At 31.8% G+C, this 14,907-nt stretch overlaps 2 protein-coding genes and 1 non-coding gene across 3 annotated transcripts; 1 reads left to right on the top strand and 2 right to left on the bottom strand.

The window, feature by feature from the left end:
- Positions 1 to 2,361: 2,361 nt before the first annotated feature.
- Positions 2,362 to 5,485, bottom strand: LOC110700141 (myb-related protein 308-like). Its single transcript, XM_021877632.1, has 3 exons — positions 5,167 to 5,485; positions 3,901 to 4,030; positions 2,362 to 3,521 (listed from the first exon to the last, which is right to left on the bottom strand). The coding sequence occupies exons 1-3, from the start codon at positions 5,297 to 5,299 to the stop codon at positions 2,972 to 2,974; spliced, it is 813 nt and encodes a 270-aa protein (XP_021733324.1). The 5' UTR covers positions 5,300 to 5,485; the 3' UTR covers positions 2,362 to 2,971.
- Positions 3,585 to 3,658, top strand: TRNAN-GUU. The gene has a single exon. It is a non-coding gene; the product is annotated as a tRNA-Asn (tRNA).
- A 5,040-nt stretch (positions 5,486 to 10,525) lies between the features above and the next one.
- On the bottom strand, positions 10,526 to 12,895 carry LOC110700199. Its single transcript, XM_021877706.1, has 5 exons — positions 12,793 to 12,895; positions 12,219 to 12,672; positions 11,039 to 11,821; positions 10,790 to 10,941; positions 10,526 to 10,701 (listed from the first exon to the last, which is right to left on the bottom strand). Exons 1-5 carry the CDS (start codon positions 12,893 to 12,895, stop codon positions 10,526 to 10,528), a joined length of 1,668 nt encoding a protein of 555 aa, XP_021733398.1.
- Positions 12,896 to 14,907: the final 2,012 nt, after the last annotated feature.

The raw sequence follows: 14,907 nt of genomic DNA, 5'->3' as shown, positions 1-14,907 counted from the left end.
AAGGTGGTTGTCTATGTTGACGTGTTCTACCTACCCAACAGCAGAAGCAGGCGTTATATTTGCTTGATTGTGTGTTGGTTCTTTCAATACAATACTACAAAATATCAAATGTCTAAAAGACTGACCTACCAATAAACATTTCTGGTATATTTGCTACAATTAATAATATCTAATTATCTATGCCATAATTTTAATTGGGGAGTATTCTTGAAGAGTTGTATTTTTTCCTCATTATTTTGTAATTAGGTAATAATCATGATATGATAAGTAAGCTAAAGCTAGTCATAACCACGTTAATTAGTTCAGGTATAAATGTGCAGAATAGTTAACTTTTTAAAATTTGTTTATCATCCATCTTTACATATTGGTATGACCTCCTATTATCGAAGTGAAAATTAAACTTATATTTATATTTACACAAACTATTGGGTGCGGACTGTCCTTTCCTTTTCAAACACAACTACCCATTCATTTCAATTCTCAAAGAAAATTGGGATTTTAGGGCTCACAATTCACAGAACAACATCATTATGCTTGAATCAGCCAACCAAATCGAAAAAAATGATGCATTTTCTGATTGAACCGAAAACCCCTCAAAACGAAGATGACGATGACGATGACTTTGCGGTGCGATGGTTGGTGGTGCAGTGCGGATTGCGGCTGGTGATGCGGTGGTTGGTGGGTTCGGTGGTTGGCGATTTGCGGCTGGTGGGTTCAGTGGTTAGTTGGTGGGTTCGGCTGGTGATGCGGTGGTTGGTGGGTTCGGTGGACGGTGGGATCAGTGGTGGCTTGAGGATTTGTGGACGGTGGTTGATTTTATTTGTTTGTTGTTAATGAGAAACCCCGTTCTCATTTGAAACAGAGAGAAAGAAAGAGAGGAAGAGGGGGAAAGAGGAGAGAAAAGGAAATAAAAGTATATTGTATGTTGTTAATCATATGAGCCAACAAATGACGCGTATCAACTAATAAAAGGAACATATCAGCCAATTAATGTCTGATATCAGTCAACATTAGGGACATATCAAACATTAATAAAAACGTATCAATCAACAAATGAAACATATCAACCAACAAAAGGAACATATCATCCAACAAAAGATACATATCAGCCAACAGAAAGAACATATCAACCAACAAATGAACCATATCAGCCAACAAGAGGATGAAATCAGCAAACAAAAGCAACATGTAAGTCAACAAAATAAACACATTAGCCAACAAAATGAAACATATAAGCCAACAATTAAAATATACATATCAGCCAAAAAAATTAAGATATCAACCATCTAAAGAAACTTATCAGTCAACTGATGTCTAATAGCAGCCAACAAAACAAACATATTAAACATTAAAAAAAAACATATCAGCCAACAAAAGAAATATATCAGTCAACAAAAAAAAACATATAGGCCAACAAATGAAACATATAAGCCAACAAATAAAACATATAAGCCAATAAATGAAACATATCAGCCAAGCCTGTCATACGCATAATTTGCGTACGACAGTTCGCACACAATACCTTCTCTTATATTAATGGGCATCATTTTAAAAAAGGCATAAGGAGATATTATATATTGATTTAATTAATTATTTACATACTAAAGTAGATCCTTATATGATACTCCCAAACTATAATTTATAACTAGATTTGAAGATAATCTTAAAAAAATATTCATTCTAACAACTAATATCATTGTTAAACACTTAAACTTGTATATTGGTTCACTTTACAAGATTATTTTGTAGTATTGGTGTGTTGACTGAGAAATTATTAACACACCCAAGGCATCTCAACGTGTTTTCATGCATGGGAGCATTTCACAAGTTAAATATAGATTTAAGAGTCATAATACAAACATTTAATTAATATTTACATTTTATTTGTACAAGAAAATTTTTTGTCACGTTTTTAAAATAGAACTCTAATAATTGTTCTGAATTACAAGTTAAAAAACTATTTAAAAATCTTTGATTAAGTTAATTTCTCATCTACCACTACTTAATTCAATGATATAATGTTATAATAGAATCGTATCATGGATGTCATTGTTAAATTAAATTATAACGATTATAATGTTATCTTCTACTACCTACTTATAAAGATTTTTCAAATGAAGAAAGGTATACTAGTTAGGGCTTTTTTATAAGAGCATCTAGAAACTAATATATTCACGTGGTACAAGCATATATCTAGACAGTTTGATGATTATTACCACGTAAAACGACTATAATACACACTTTCAATTAGACTAGATAAATTTCCATATATATAAAAAGTTTTACCAACCCAGCTATCTATAAGGGAAAATATAATTTATACAACGTTAGATATCAACCTAATAAGTCATCTTTACTTTTTTCTAAATTGAAGGCAAAGAAGGAAATTAAATTGATGACCTAAATGAATGAGTATGACTATTGTGCTAGTCTACTCATTATTTGTTTATTCTCTATTACTCTCTAATAATGACGTGAGACATATATACTCAAATAATCTAGAAGTAGTTATATATGGAGACTGTTATATACTTAAAAAAAAAAAAAAAAAAAAAAAAAAAAAAAAAAAAAAAAAAAAAAAAAAAGTGTTATGAGTAACAACATTCAAAAAAATTTACCAACTAAACTATTAATCGTGATTACAATATCTAATATAACATGAAATACAATATTCGTAAGTGAAGCCACCCCAATTTTGCAACTTAAGTTAAATAGTTCTTAAGCCACATTATCATATATGAAGCAATAAAAAGTTCTAAATAATGTTTGTGGATTAATCCTTGAATTTGATTCATATTTGACCACTATTACACATTGCTGCTGTTGCAGTTGTAGCCAATGTCATAGCACAGTGACACTGCTGGTTACCTTTATTTTGAAACCCTAAATTATAACACAAACATACACTTCCCCCTTTAGTAAAAACGGGCAAACTGGTGGCCGTCCCAATAACCTGGTATCTTGTCGTGTATTATTGTTGTTGTTGTTGTTGACTCGTCGTAGTTTCATGACTAGCCGAATTAATCTTGGGTGTGGTAGGAAGGCTAATAGATAATTCGAGGTTAATTTCTTTGTAACCTTCTTCCATGGTCACAACACTATTACTACTACTATTATTAGAATGTTCACTAATATTATTGTTGAACGTTCTACTAATAGGAAGAGTAGTGCAATAGTATTTTCCATCGTTACTACTTGTTGTAAACTCGTACTCGAGATTTGATCCTAGGCCAAAATGTAATGTTGAACCTTGTACATTGATCAATTGGAAAGTATTATTGTTGCAATTCGTCTTATTTTTGTTGTAGCAATTATTATTGCTTACAACGTTCCTTGTTGTAGCACATGTGTTGGTAGTGTTGTTGGTTATGGCGGCCGTATTGGTAGTGGTGGAATTTAGCGTACGGTGAGTTTGCGGGTCGATTCCGCGATTAAGAAGCTTTCTTTTGATGTAGGTGTTCCAATAGTTCTTAATCTCATTATCTGTTCTTCCTGGTAATTTTGCAGCAATTAAAGACCACCTGAAATCCAACACACAAATAAATAAATATAAATAACATTTATGAGTTTAGCAACTCAAGAGAGCTGGAATAGCTCAGTTGGTTAGAGCGTGTGGCTGTTAACCACAAGGTCGGAGGTTCGACCCCTCCTTCTAGCGATATTTTTACGCGTTTGTTTAATAATATTTCCATCATTTAAATTATTGTATAGACTGTTCTTTACAAATTCCTTTTTTTTTTTTTTTTTTTTCTCTTAAAATGTGATGTAGCTACAAATTTAAAATAATACAAAGTACTTAATTTATGTATAAAAGACCATTTAAAAGGTTGATTATTGAATAATGGGATTGGATTTTTTTTTTTTTAATGAAATTGTAAGGAAAGAAAATGCAAAACATACTTATTCCCAAGCAAGCTATGAAGGTTAATTATGAGTTCATCTTCTTCGTCAGTGAAATTTCCTCTCTTAAGATCTGGTCTAAGATAGTTTATCCATCTTAATCGACAACTCTTTCCACATCTTTGTAAACCTGAAAAACAGTTTACAAAAAGAATGTTAGAATTGTACATATACACTTGTGTATAAGCTAAGAGGTTTTCAGAAACAAATTTGTTCGAAATATTTAGTAGCATAATTAATCAACATTTAGACTCCATAATAATATGTACATCATATTAATCATATCATTAAGAAGGGGTAATTTCTGAAAATTTTGCCATCATTATCCATAAATTACATTGGCATATTCAATAATATTATGTAATGGCCGGGTTAGTTGATTAACCGTTGTTAAATTTCTGTCTTACCCACGTAAAAATGCTACCATTTGTGTAAAAAGAAACTCTAATTAATCATAATTTATTAATATTTAAACTATTATTCAAGAACAAGCCTGGATAAATTATTCTAAACACTCTTAATTACAACAACTCTAAGTAGCTAGGCAAATAATTTATTTTTTTTATTTACTAGAGAATAAGCAACTAATAACTTTACCCCATTGGTTCATAGTTTACACCTTTTTCATAATTTTTAAGAAAGCACTATCGACGGTCTTTTATGGAACTTCTAAATAAGAGTGCAAACGTAAATTATAAGCATATCTCTCGCATGTATTTTGTCAACAATATTCTATGTAATTTTGATACCACCAATATAATTTAACTATAAATTTAAATTTAAAGTTTTTGTATGGAGAGTTAATAACATCTATCTTGCTATTGATCTCCCAAAAAAAAAAAAAAAAAAAAAAAAAAAAAAAAAAAAAAAAAAAAAAAAAAGGAAGTGATCATTTAAAGCTTGTAGAGCTTGATGATCATACCCACAAACAAGGAATAGAGAGAAAAGGAAAATCAATAAAGATGCATGTATGGTACATGATAGATCATAGAGCATAGCTCCATGTATCATGCTCTTTATTTGGTAGGTACGTAGATGAACTATTTACAAATTAAAACTAGACTTGATCTTTAATTTCACACAGGTCGAACCATTTCAACTGATCGAACATATCCTATAACTTCAAAACCATAACTTATAGGAGTTAATTTAAGCCTATACTATGATTTTTAAGGTTGTGAATAGTAAAGCTCCTACCAACCACACCGAGCTTCCTTAGTTACGAGTAAAATAAAAACGTGTTGAAAGATCAGAATGATTTATTACCGGCAGCTTTCGGAAGTGACCTCCAACAACCTTCACCATTAGCTTTGATATAGTTCATGAGATGCTCATCTTCTTCTTTAGTCCATGCACCTTTGTTCGTATGTTCTTTCTCACAACATGGAGATCTACCCATATTTTCTTCCTCCTCTAACTAATTAAGCTAGTTTCTTCTTCTAATTAAGTACTAATGAACCTATCTTTTCTAGTGTATTTCTAGGGATAGAGAATAAAGGGTGTTTTTAGAGAATATAAATGTTGGGTAAGGGATGAATGATGTATAGGAAAAATATTTGTGGTGGGTCAATTGACTTAACATTAAAAATCCAACCATATAATATATGATATATAAATATATATAATGGAGAGTATGTAATTTTGACTGAGTTGGTAGAGAAAAAAGAGGACTATTGGTTTGCAATTAAGTTAGTGCTGGATTTGGTAGGTAGCCCTACTTTTTTTATGTAGTTGTGAGTTATTTCTCTGGTTATTATATTTTATTATATACTTTTTTATGGTATGAGTAATCTATGGTATAAAATTTAATTCATTCCGTTGTACCTAAACTTCCTTCATTTAAGTTGTCCCATGTGTTTGTACTTTCTAATAATTAATTGCCTCCCCTGAATTTCCTCATGGATGGATGACCAAAATTCTTCAATTTATCATGAGTGTATGATGTGGATTAAACCACAATAAGGAATACACGGTTAAACCTAATTCAATAAATTATGATCTTTTCGACTCAAACAAAAAGAAAAGCAACGTAAATTTTGATGTTTTTGAAAGAAAAGTAACGTTTTGAAATCAATTCGATTCACTCGAACTGATAGAGTATAAAAACATATTCCTGAGCTTCAACTATAAGCTTAACCTTTTGGTTGAATTGATCCGTTAATATGGTATCGGAGCCAGCGTGAAACAAAGGTCACGGGGTCAAATCTCATCCACCCCCTACTTTCAAGTGGAATATTTCACACAGGGTATGCGGAGGGGCCACGCAGCATCCACATTTCATGCCCAAAGGGCTCTCATGTGAGGGGGCGTGATAGAGTATATAAACATAATCCTTGGCCTCAACCATAAGGTTAAGCTTTTGGTTGAGTTGGTCCTTTAACACGAACTAACTCACAATTTTTATGTTTTTCATAAACTCAAGGACATTCTAAATTCTCATTAATGAAAACAAACATTTATAGGCATAGAGTCTCATGCCTGATAGGATGAACAAACCTAAAAGATAAAATAAATTCCTAACAAACTCTAATTATATCTTATAAAAAGATAATTCTTCCTAATCTTTATCCTAAATCATATGAATACGATAAAATAAATCCTAAAGAAAATAAATCTAGTCTCCTAAATTCTTGATGCTTGATCCGCATCAGTGTAATACAAATTAAATTAGGAATTGCAACCTAAGGGTTGCCTATAAAATTCTAAGGAAAAGAAAAAAAAACAGAAAAAAAAAAAAAACAAAGCTCTAGAATAAGTATTTATATAAAATATATTTAATGTTTATATGCAATCTGATGCGAGAGCATCAACAGTACTTTTGACAATATTTGACTAATGCTGACTCGATTAAGACCGCAAAATAGTTGGGTTTGATTTGAATTATTTGGATGATTTTCCTCATATGTGGGATGCAACTTAGGTTGCATTAATTTTAGTTATTATCTTGTAATTAATCCTAACCTTTCATTTTTGTAGGGTTTAGATTTAATGAGGTTTAGGGTTTTATTTCATGTATTAGTGCCTCCTTATAAAAGGAGTTATTTTATGATGTAAAAGAGACTTTGTTGATTATTGAAATATAAGAGTTTTTCTCCTTTGAGTTCTTTGTGATGATCTCTCATTTGTGGTAAAATCTCAATCATTTATCAAACTTTGTGATTGATTAGATTGAAACCCTTGTTTTATTAGACTGTGTGACTAGTAAATCAAGTTATTTTGCTAGATAGTCTTACTTAGTGTTTGATTATTTAAGCTTGTTCTATTAGATCTTGATCCAAAATCATATCTTTATTTGCTTTTCACTCAAAAACTCACAAAATATCCTCAAAAATTGATCTTTATTCATCTTTCATATCACAATCTTAATTAAATGTTACAAATATATCATTATCCTCAAATTATGTTGTTATTTAGTAATTATTTATTAACTTAGTTGCTATAAATCGAATAACGATTGATTTGATTGTATGTATAAATTTTTCATTGAGTAGAATTCAATGAAAAATAAACTTATGCTAATAAATATTTCCTACAATCAATCTCATTCGTTTTAGTTCCTATTTTCATCTAAAATTCATTTTATTTATTTTTCTCTCACAAATTTTTTATTTAAAATAACAAATTAAAGTGAGGCCGAACTTAATATCCCTAACTAATAAATACATTTTAGCAATTACGCAGTCCTTTTTCACTTTGTTTTGCCTCTCTTTGGAAGTATTCTTAATAATCTCTTTCATATAAGGAAAGCCTCTTAATAGTTGGACTTTTATTCAACTTTAGATGGATTGGTAGAGGGCAATTTAATTTTCGAAAAAAAATTGGGGGAGTTGAACTTACGGTGAGTCCAATATATCTGACATTAATAATCTAATATTTAACATGAGAAATATATTAGATAATGTCAGATATATTGGACTCACAATGAGTCCGGTCTCACGCAAAACGTTATCTTTTAATTTTTCTTTCCACTAGACCCTAGCCTAGATACACCAGTCTAATGCTTGAATTAGTAACTTACATTTTTTCAAGTCCTAAAACAAACGAACATATGGCATTTTGTGGAAGTTCCATGGATGTGTGATTCCTAATATTATCTTGACCGAGCTTGTGCAATTTCCATAGGTAGGATACTTTGTTTTTTGGCTTTAGAGAGAATAAGGGATCAGAAGATCATGTAGACGCGATTTAATTGTAAGAATCAATTAACCAACTAATCTAATTACCAATCAATATATGTAAGATAACTTTGATAAAATTGATCAATTCTGCTCATATATGCCTGTTAAATCACTTCCATATGTTTATAGGGAACATGCATTAAAATTGATTATCAGCTACAATAACAATTCAGCCATACAATACTTATTAGCAACGTAAAGTACGTAACCACAAATTTCACAATACATAAAGCACCAATGTACTTAAAAATCACTAATCACTAATACTTGCATATATAGTTGCATATAATCTAAATTAATATCCTCATTTACCTATAATTCCTGGTTATGACGTTAAATTTGACAATGCTCAACTTTTCTAACATCACATACAACGTATTTTCAACATTGAAACCCTCTATTTCTTTCTTTCGAGTCCCACTAGTCGCATAGTCCCTATATGCATTTTTTTGCATATAGGAGGGCAAAAGTGGAAAAGCGCTGAGTCTTGACATTCAAAATAGTACTTTTTATGGTTCTAATGGTACATTTTTTGTATTATTATGCATGTATATTGTACCATTATGTCTTAGTAGTACTATTATATCTCACAATGGTATAATATTTTGATATACCATTTACATACTTATTTGTACTATTAGCATAATATTTATATCATTACAACATTTAACGGTACTATTTACCTATTAAATGCTACTTTATATTCCCATTACAACTTCAACTTTTTTACTACATTGCCATCCTATATGCAATATTTGCATATAGGAGCTATGCGCCAGATATTCTCCCTTTCTTTTGTCACCATGCATGCGTATAAATACTTCATTGATTGGACCACAATATTAATTATATAATTGGGGAATTATATAATAATATATTTCCTTAAAAAATTAAAGAAAAAAATGAGGATATTGAATCATGGCACTATAACAAGTTTCTCCTGCTGCACCAATGCACAGTGGTTGGTTGGTTGCTCCCATTCAAAGAAAATGACATTTTTACACGTTATATTAGTGGAGTTTTCTTGATTTCATCATCTAAACCAACAATAATCACTTTTTGCTTGTGGACAAAATTTTTGAAATGTTTTATTAGTAGTAATAATAATTTGAGTAAGGCGAAATAGCTAACATGTTACGATATGTCTTCATAAGTAATTTTCACTCAATAAAATAATTGAAGAAATTATATTAATTAGTGTTTCAGTAAATTCCTATCACTATTACATAATCTACGTACTTCAAGTTATTTATTTATCTAATTATTTTTATTTTGGTAAATCACAAGACATTCGATAACTAATTCGTAAGCTACATGATTACATGTAAATATTTTAAAATAGATTATAGCGCCAACCATAGCCTGATCAACTTATTTAATTAATTAGTTTCTAGAAGGTCAGAATTAATTAATTATTAGACAAGAATCAATTAGCTTAAGGTAGGTAAACAACTTTCTTTTTTTTTTTTTTTTTCAAGTCCATAGTTTTAATTTTCATGGTTTGATCAGCAAGAGGAAGTTGGGACTATATCGTGGCTCGTGGGCCATAATTATATATGGACCTTATAATATAACAATATGATAATAAATCATGTCCCCTCCCTTTTTTTATTTTTTTTTTTGTTTTTTTTTTTCCTCCCATGAGTTCTAGTACATAGTAGCCTTTATGACTTGCAAATTAAAACATTACATATGATTTATTTTTTTCCCCTTTCTTTTTGTATATAATTAATGTATCTTCTTATATGAGATTCTTTTGACTTTGAAATTACTCAAATATAGTGTAAGTGGAATTGGCATAGTGGAGAGATTTTGTTGAAATGGGACCAAATGTCTTAGTTATGGTACATGGATGGAGGAGGAATCCCTTAAAAATTGTTTTTTGGATGATATATCTTTGTATTGGGAGAGTCTACAGTACATGACAAATACCACCATATACTGTAAATACTATATATTATTAAATTATATATTATTTTTTTTGAGAAAACGCCGAGCTAGATTTAATTAATCAAGGGACAAAAGAGTCCGAGAGCACATATGGAGAAATCTCCATACGACAATGGTTGACCCAAACTAGTTCACTCCAAACGACACTAATCTAGCAAGGTGATGAGCTACATAGTTGTCATCCTTTCTAACATGAGACCAAATAAAAGAAGAAAAATTACTACTTAAAGACAGAATATCTTCTATAATAATATCAAACTCCGAAAAATAAATTGCAGCTTTAGAGAGGCGATTAATAAGCACTTGACAATCCAATTCGAGGATAACCTTCTCATACCCATATCTTCTTGCGAGCTTCACTGCTAAAAGAAGAGCCCTCCCCTATTTCAACTGGCCAGTGAGCTCTGACCCTGCGAGTTGCCGAGAAAAGAACCTCACCAACATGGTTGCACGCCACTACTCCCAACCCAATCCACCCCTCACCGGTTAAACACGCATCAGCGTTCGTTTAACTTGGTCAAGCCAGTCAGGGGAGCAGTCCATCTAGCCTTGCTTTTGGGGGCTTGCGGAGTCAGAAAATTATAGACCATAGCGTTGTACTTCCCCACTTCCTCGATCATCCTGTCAAGTCTAGCCATAAGAACATCTGTTGGTGTTTTCCTCCCATTGAACACTCAGGAATTGCGCTCACCCCAAATCAGCACACCAAGATTGAGGCACGCTGTTGCTTCTTAACATGAGCAGCCTTCCACCTCACCAACAGATCGAGCCAGTTCTGTCTTCCAGCAAATCCACTAAACCACTAGCATCCCACAGGTCTTTCGCACGCTCACATTCAAACAACACATGTGAACTCGATTCATCTTCCTCACCACACCGTGGACACACCGCATCTTCCTCGCCAGTGGCGAGCCTTAAGTAGCGTTTTTGTAGGCAAAGTATTGGTGCACATTCTCCATAAAAAATGTGGAACCTTAGGAGACACTTTCATCCCCCATATTTTCACCCACGCAAGATGGAAGGTGTCAAAATTGCACCCCTTCCCAAGCATATATGAGGTTTTAGCCGAATATAAACCATCCTTCGAGAATGCCCAAGTGATAACATCGCCAGGAGCACATGAGCTCAAAGGGATGGATAAAATACAATTTTGGTCCCTCTTATTGAACAGAGAACCAATTAAATTTACATTCCATTCCTCCATGTTCTCAAAATCAACGAGATCACTAACCTTAGATATGTTTTCCGACACCTCTGATGTGATGAATCGACCTTCCGCATCAGCTACCCACGGATCATTCCATATGTTCACTAACGTGCCATTTCCTATCCTCCAAATCATACCCTCCTTAACTAGCGCTTTAGAGCTCCATATACTCCTCCAAGAGTAGCTCCCCCCATAACCCAGATGCGAATCAAGAAAAGAGCAATTAGAGTAGTATTTCGCTTTCATTACTCTACTAAGCAAAGAGTCCTCCATATGCGTTAATCTCCATGCTTGATTCCTTAAAAGAGCATCATTAAAGATTTCAATGTCCTTAAAACCCATTCCATCCAAGCATTTCGGAGTACTCATAACCTCCCACGACTTCCAGTGAATTTTTCGCTTTATATCTTTTTGACCCCAAAAAAATTTTTCCATGGTTGATCGAATGCTACTTGTCACAGAGGCTGGTAATTTATACACTCCCATCAAGTACGTCGGGATTGCTTGATTTACAGCTATGAGTAAAATTTCTTTCCCGGCTCTAGACAATAATTTCTCCTTCCAACCTTGTAATTTCTTCCAAATTCTGTGAGTAAGAGCACAAAAAATAGCCTTTAATTTTTTGATCTCCCTGCTAGTGTCGAAATACCAAGATACTTGCCATGTCTGTCAACCTGGCGCATATTAAGCAAACCCATCAACTCACTCTTCCGCTCGACGCTAACTCCTTTGCTAAAAGAGACTTCCGATTTCTCTTAATTAATTTTTTCTAATTAGATGCTACTTCATATTTGTTGAGTATATCCACTATAGCTTCACATTTTCTCCGGTTAGCTCTTGTAAAAAGTAAACTGTCATCGGCAAATAAAAGATGTGAGATAACAGGACCACTCCAACTAGCTTTGGCCCCATGAATTTCTCGGTCCTGCACTTAATTATTAAGCATATGAGAAAAATCATCAGCCACCAGAATAAACAGATACGGAGACAAAGGGTCTCCTTGCCGGATCCCCCTGGAAGGAAACACCGACCCATACACTCTTCCATTAATGATGAAAGAGTAGGAAACCGTCGTAACACAATTCATCACCAAATTCATCCATCTGCCATCAAAACCCATCGTAAGAAGAAGCTTCCTTAGAAAACCCCATTCAACCTGATCATAAACCTTGCTCATATCACGTTTCAAAGCAATTGAGCCTTTCCGACTCCGACTTCTCTTTTTCATGGTGTGAAACAACTCAAGTGTAATCAAAGCATTATCTGTGATAAGTCTCCCTGACACAAATGCACTCTGATTTTCCGTCACTATATCAGGAAGGATATGCTTAAGCCTAAGTACAATGGTTTTTGGCACCAATTTATATAAAACATTACAAAGGCTTATGGGTCTAAATTCTGACATCACAATAGGTGATTTCACTTTCGGGATCAAAGCTATATTAGTATAATTAATAGTATTCAGAGAAGAACTATTATTAAGCATAGTACTAACAAATCTATAAACATCATCACCAACAATATGCTAGAAACGCTGATAAAAAATAGCATGCATACCATCCGGTCCTGGTGCCTTACATGGGTGCATCTGTTGGAGAGCCGAGAAAATTTCTTCTTTTGTATAAGGGCGAAGCAAGTCTGCATTCTTCTCTTCCGGCATAACTTATTTCACATATTGCAAAACTTCATTAATATCCGTAGCTCTTGGGTCAGACGAAGTGAAGAGTTTGGAGTAGTAGTTGCTCACAATCTTTTCCAATTTCTTCTTGTCATCCTGCCACTCTCCATTCTCATCCCTAAGCCCATCAATTGTATTTCGTTTCTTCCTTTGAGAAGCTTTGTGATGGAAATAACTTGTGTTCTTATTCCCATCACAAACTTCCAACTCCCGAGATCGAAGAAACCAATATGCCTCATGCTTACGGTTCAAATCATCCAATCTAGCTTCAACAATTTTCATACAAAATCAGTTGGTTTAGCACCTCTCTAAGAGCAGTATCAATGTCTGCAATTTTAATCCCCAAGTCATCTTAACCCTTTTATTTTATTTTTCTCACGTTTTTTCTAGTTTATATTGTTCTCTGCTCTGTCATTCTGCCTACCTCCTTTGCTTATTTTCATTTATCACAATTAAAGCTTGAACCAAAATTGTAATTTGAGGTTAACATTATTCAACGGCTTTAATTTGAAGATTCAGTTGAGGCAATCTATAAGGTTGGGTTGGTTTTTTTTTTTTTTTTTTTTTTTTTTTTTTTTTTTTTTTTTTTTTTTTGTAAGGTAGGGTTTTAGAGGTAGGGAGTGTATAATTTTCAATATCGTCTTTTTGTGTATTTATTTTGGATTGAATTTCACTGTATTTTTAATCATTTTCCTTTTTTTAAAGAAAAAAAAATCATTTTAATGAAAAAAAACGTTTAATGAAAAATCGTTTTTAAACTATTAATTTTTTTTTAGAAAAAATAGTTTTTAAAATTTTTAAAAATTTACCTACCCTTTCACTTTTAAACTATATTTATAAAAAAAAAAAATCCCCTTGTTTCTAGCTGTTTGGTAGCAATTTTTAGAAAAAAAAAAAATCCCTTGTTTACTAAAAAAAATTTTGTTGGGTAGCTTTTATTTTATTTTATTATTCTTTCTTTTCATATTTCCTGATTTATATATTTTTATGTTTTAGAGTTTAGGGTGATAATAAATTTACGTAAAAGTGATAACAAATTCAAATTACTTTTTTTAAAAAAATTACCCTTTATACATATATTAAGTGAAAATAAGATAAATAGATTGTCCAAAAGTGAATGTTATATTTTCTTATTATGTTTTTTCACATGAAGTCACCTTTTTCACGTTAATTGTTGGATCTCACATAAATATGACTTTTTTTGTTCTTCTTATCTATAAATCACAAAATTTATTCAAAGTAGAGCTTGTGCAAATATCGTACAAAGTCAAAAACATGTCTTTAATTTGGAATGGAGAAATTAGGAAAAAAGGAGTAATAGGGACAAGTAAAAACATGTCATATAGATGGAGTATCGATTTTTCAATATAAGGAATACAACCGAAATGACTCCTGCCAGATAGCCGCCCCTGTCTTTCTTTCAGAACCTCGTAGTGGACGGAAGAAAAAAAGGAAGTTTTACAATAGGGCAAAAAAATTTCATTTGTTATAAAAGAATTGACACAATAAAACCTTGCACATGTTAATATACTAGTTTGACTTTATTTATATATAATTAAATATTAATATAAATAAAAAAAAAGAAGTCATATTATAAAACTTTATATCAATGTCTATGTAAGTATGTAACAACACATCATCTCATTAAAAAAAATGTCTTAATTACGTTAATAAAAAATAGTTATAGTTACACATATAAAGAGTGAAAAAAGGTTCAACAAGTAAGTCTATGACGGAAGCTATAGTTTTCATTAACTTTTTACTATTTTTAGTAATTTTAATGGTCAACATTATGCATTGAAAACCATAATAAACGTAAATAGAAAGTATTTACACAATTGAGAAAATGCTCAATTAAATTATTTACCTTTTCTTTTTTATTCTTATTTTGTAAGTTACATAACATAGAATAAATAAAATTGAGTTTACAAGAATGAGTAATTATAACTTTGGTGGATCTAATATATTGAAAAGGATTCAAAATTGATAAGTAT

This window comes from Chenopodium quinoa, unplaced genomic scaffold (assembly GCF_001683475.1).
Source record: "Chenopodium quinoa cultivar QQ74 unplaced genomic scaffold, ASM168347v1, whole genome shotgun sequence".
In the NCBI taxonomy this organism is placed as follows: Eukaryota; Viridiplantae; Streptophyta; class Magnoliopsida; order Caryophyllales; family Amaranthaceae; genus Chenopodium; species Chenopodium quinoa.
The sequence above is the reverse complement of the archived record's forward strand: the minus strand, read 5'-3'. Positions and strand labels throughout refer to the sequence as shown.

Coding starts and splice junctions, on each gene's coding strand:
- LOC110700141 (XM_021877632.1), bottom strand. CDS start 5,299: ATGGGTAGATCTCCATGTTGTGAGAAAGAACATACGAACAAAGGTGCA. Junction 4,031..5,166: donor GTCACTTCCGAAAGCTGCCG/GTAATAAATCAT, acceptor ACTGTTTTTCAG/GTTTACAAAGATGTGGAAAG. Junction 3,522..3,900: donor CATAGCTTGCTTGGGAATAA/GTATGTTTTGCA, acceptor GTTGGATTTCAG/GTGGTCTTTAATTGCTGCAA.
- LOC110700199 (XM_021877706.1), bottom strand. CDS start 12,895: ATGCCGGAAGAGAAGAATGCAGACTTGCTTCGCCCTTATACAAAAGAA. Junction 11,822..12,218: donor CAAGGAGACCCTTTGTCTCC/GTATCTGTTTAT, acceptor TCTTACTCACAG/AATTTGGAAGAAATTACAAG. Junction 10,942..11,038: donor TTTGACACCTTCCATCTTGC/GTGGGTGAAAAT, acceptor ACGCTACTTAAG/GCTCGCCACTGGCGAGGAAG.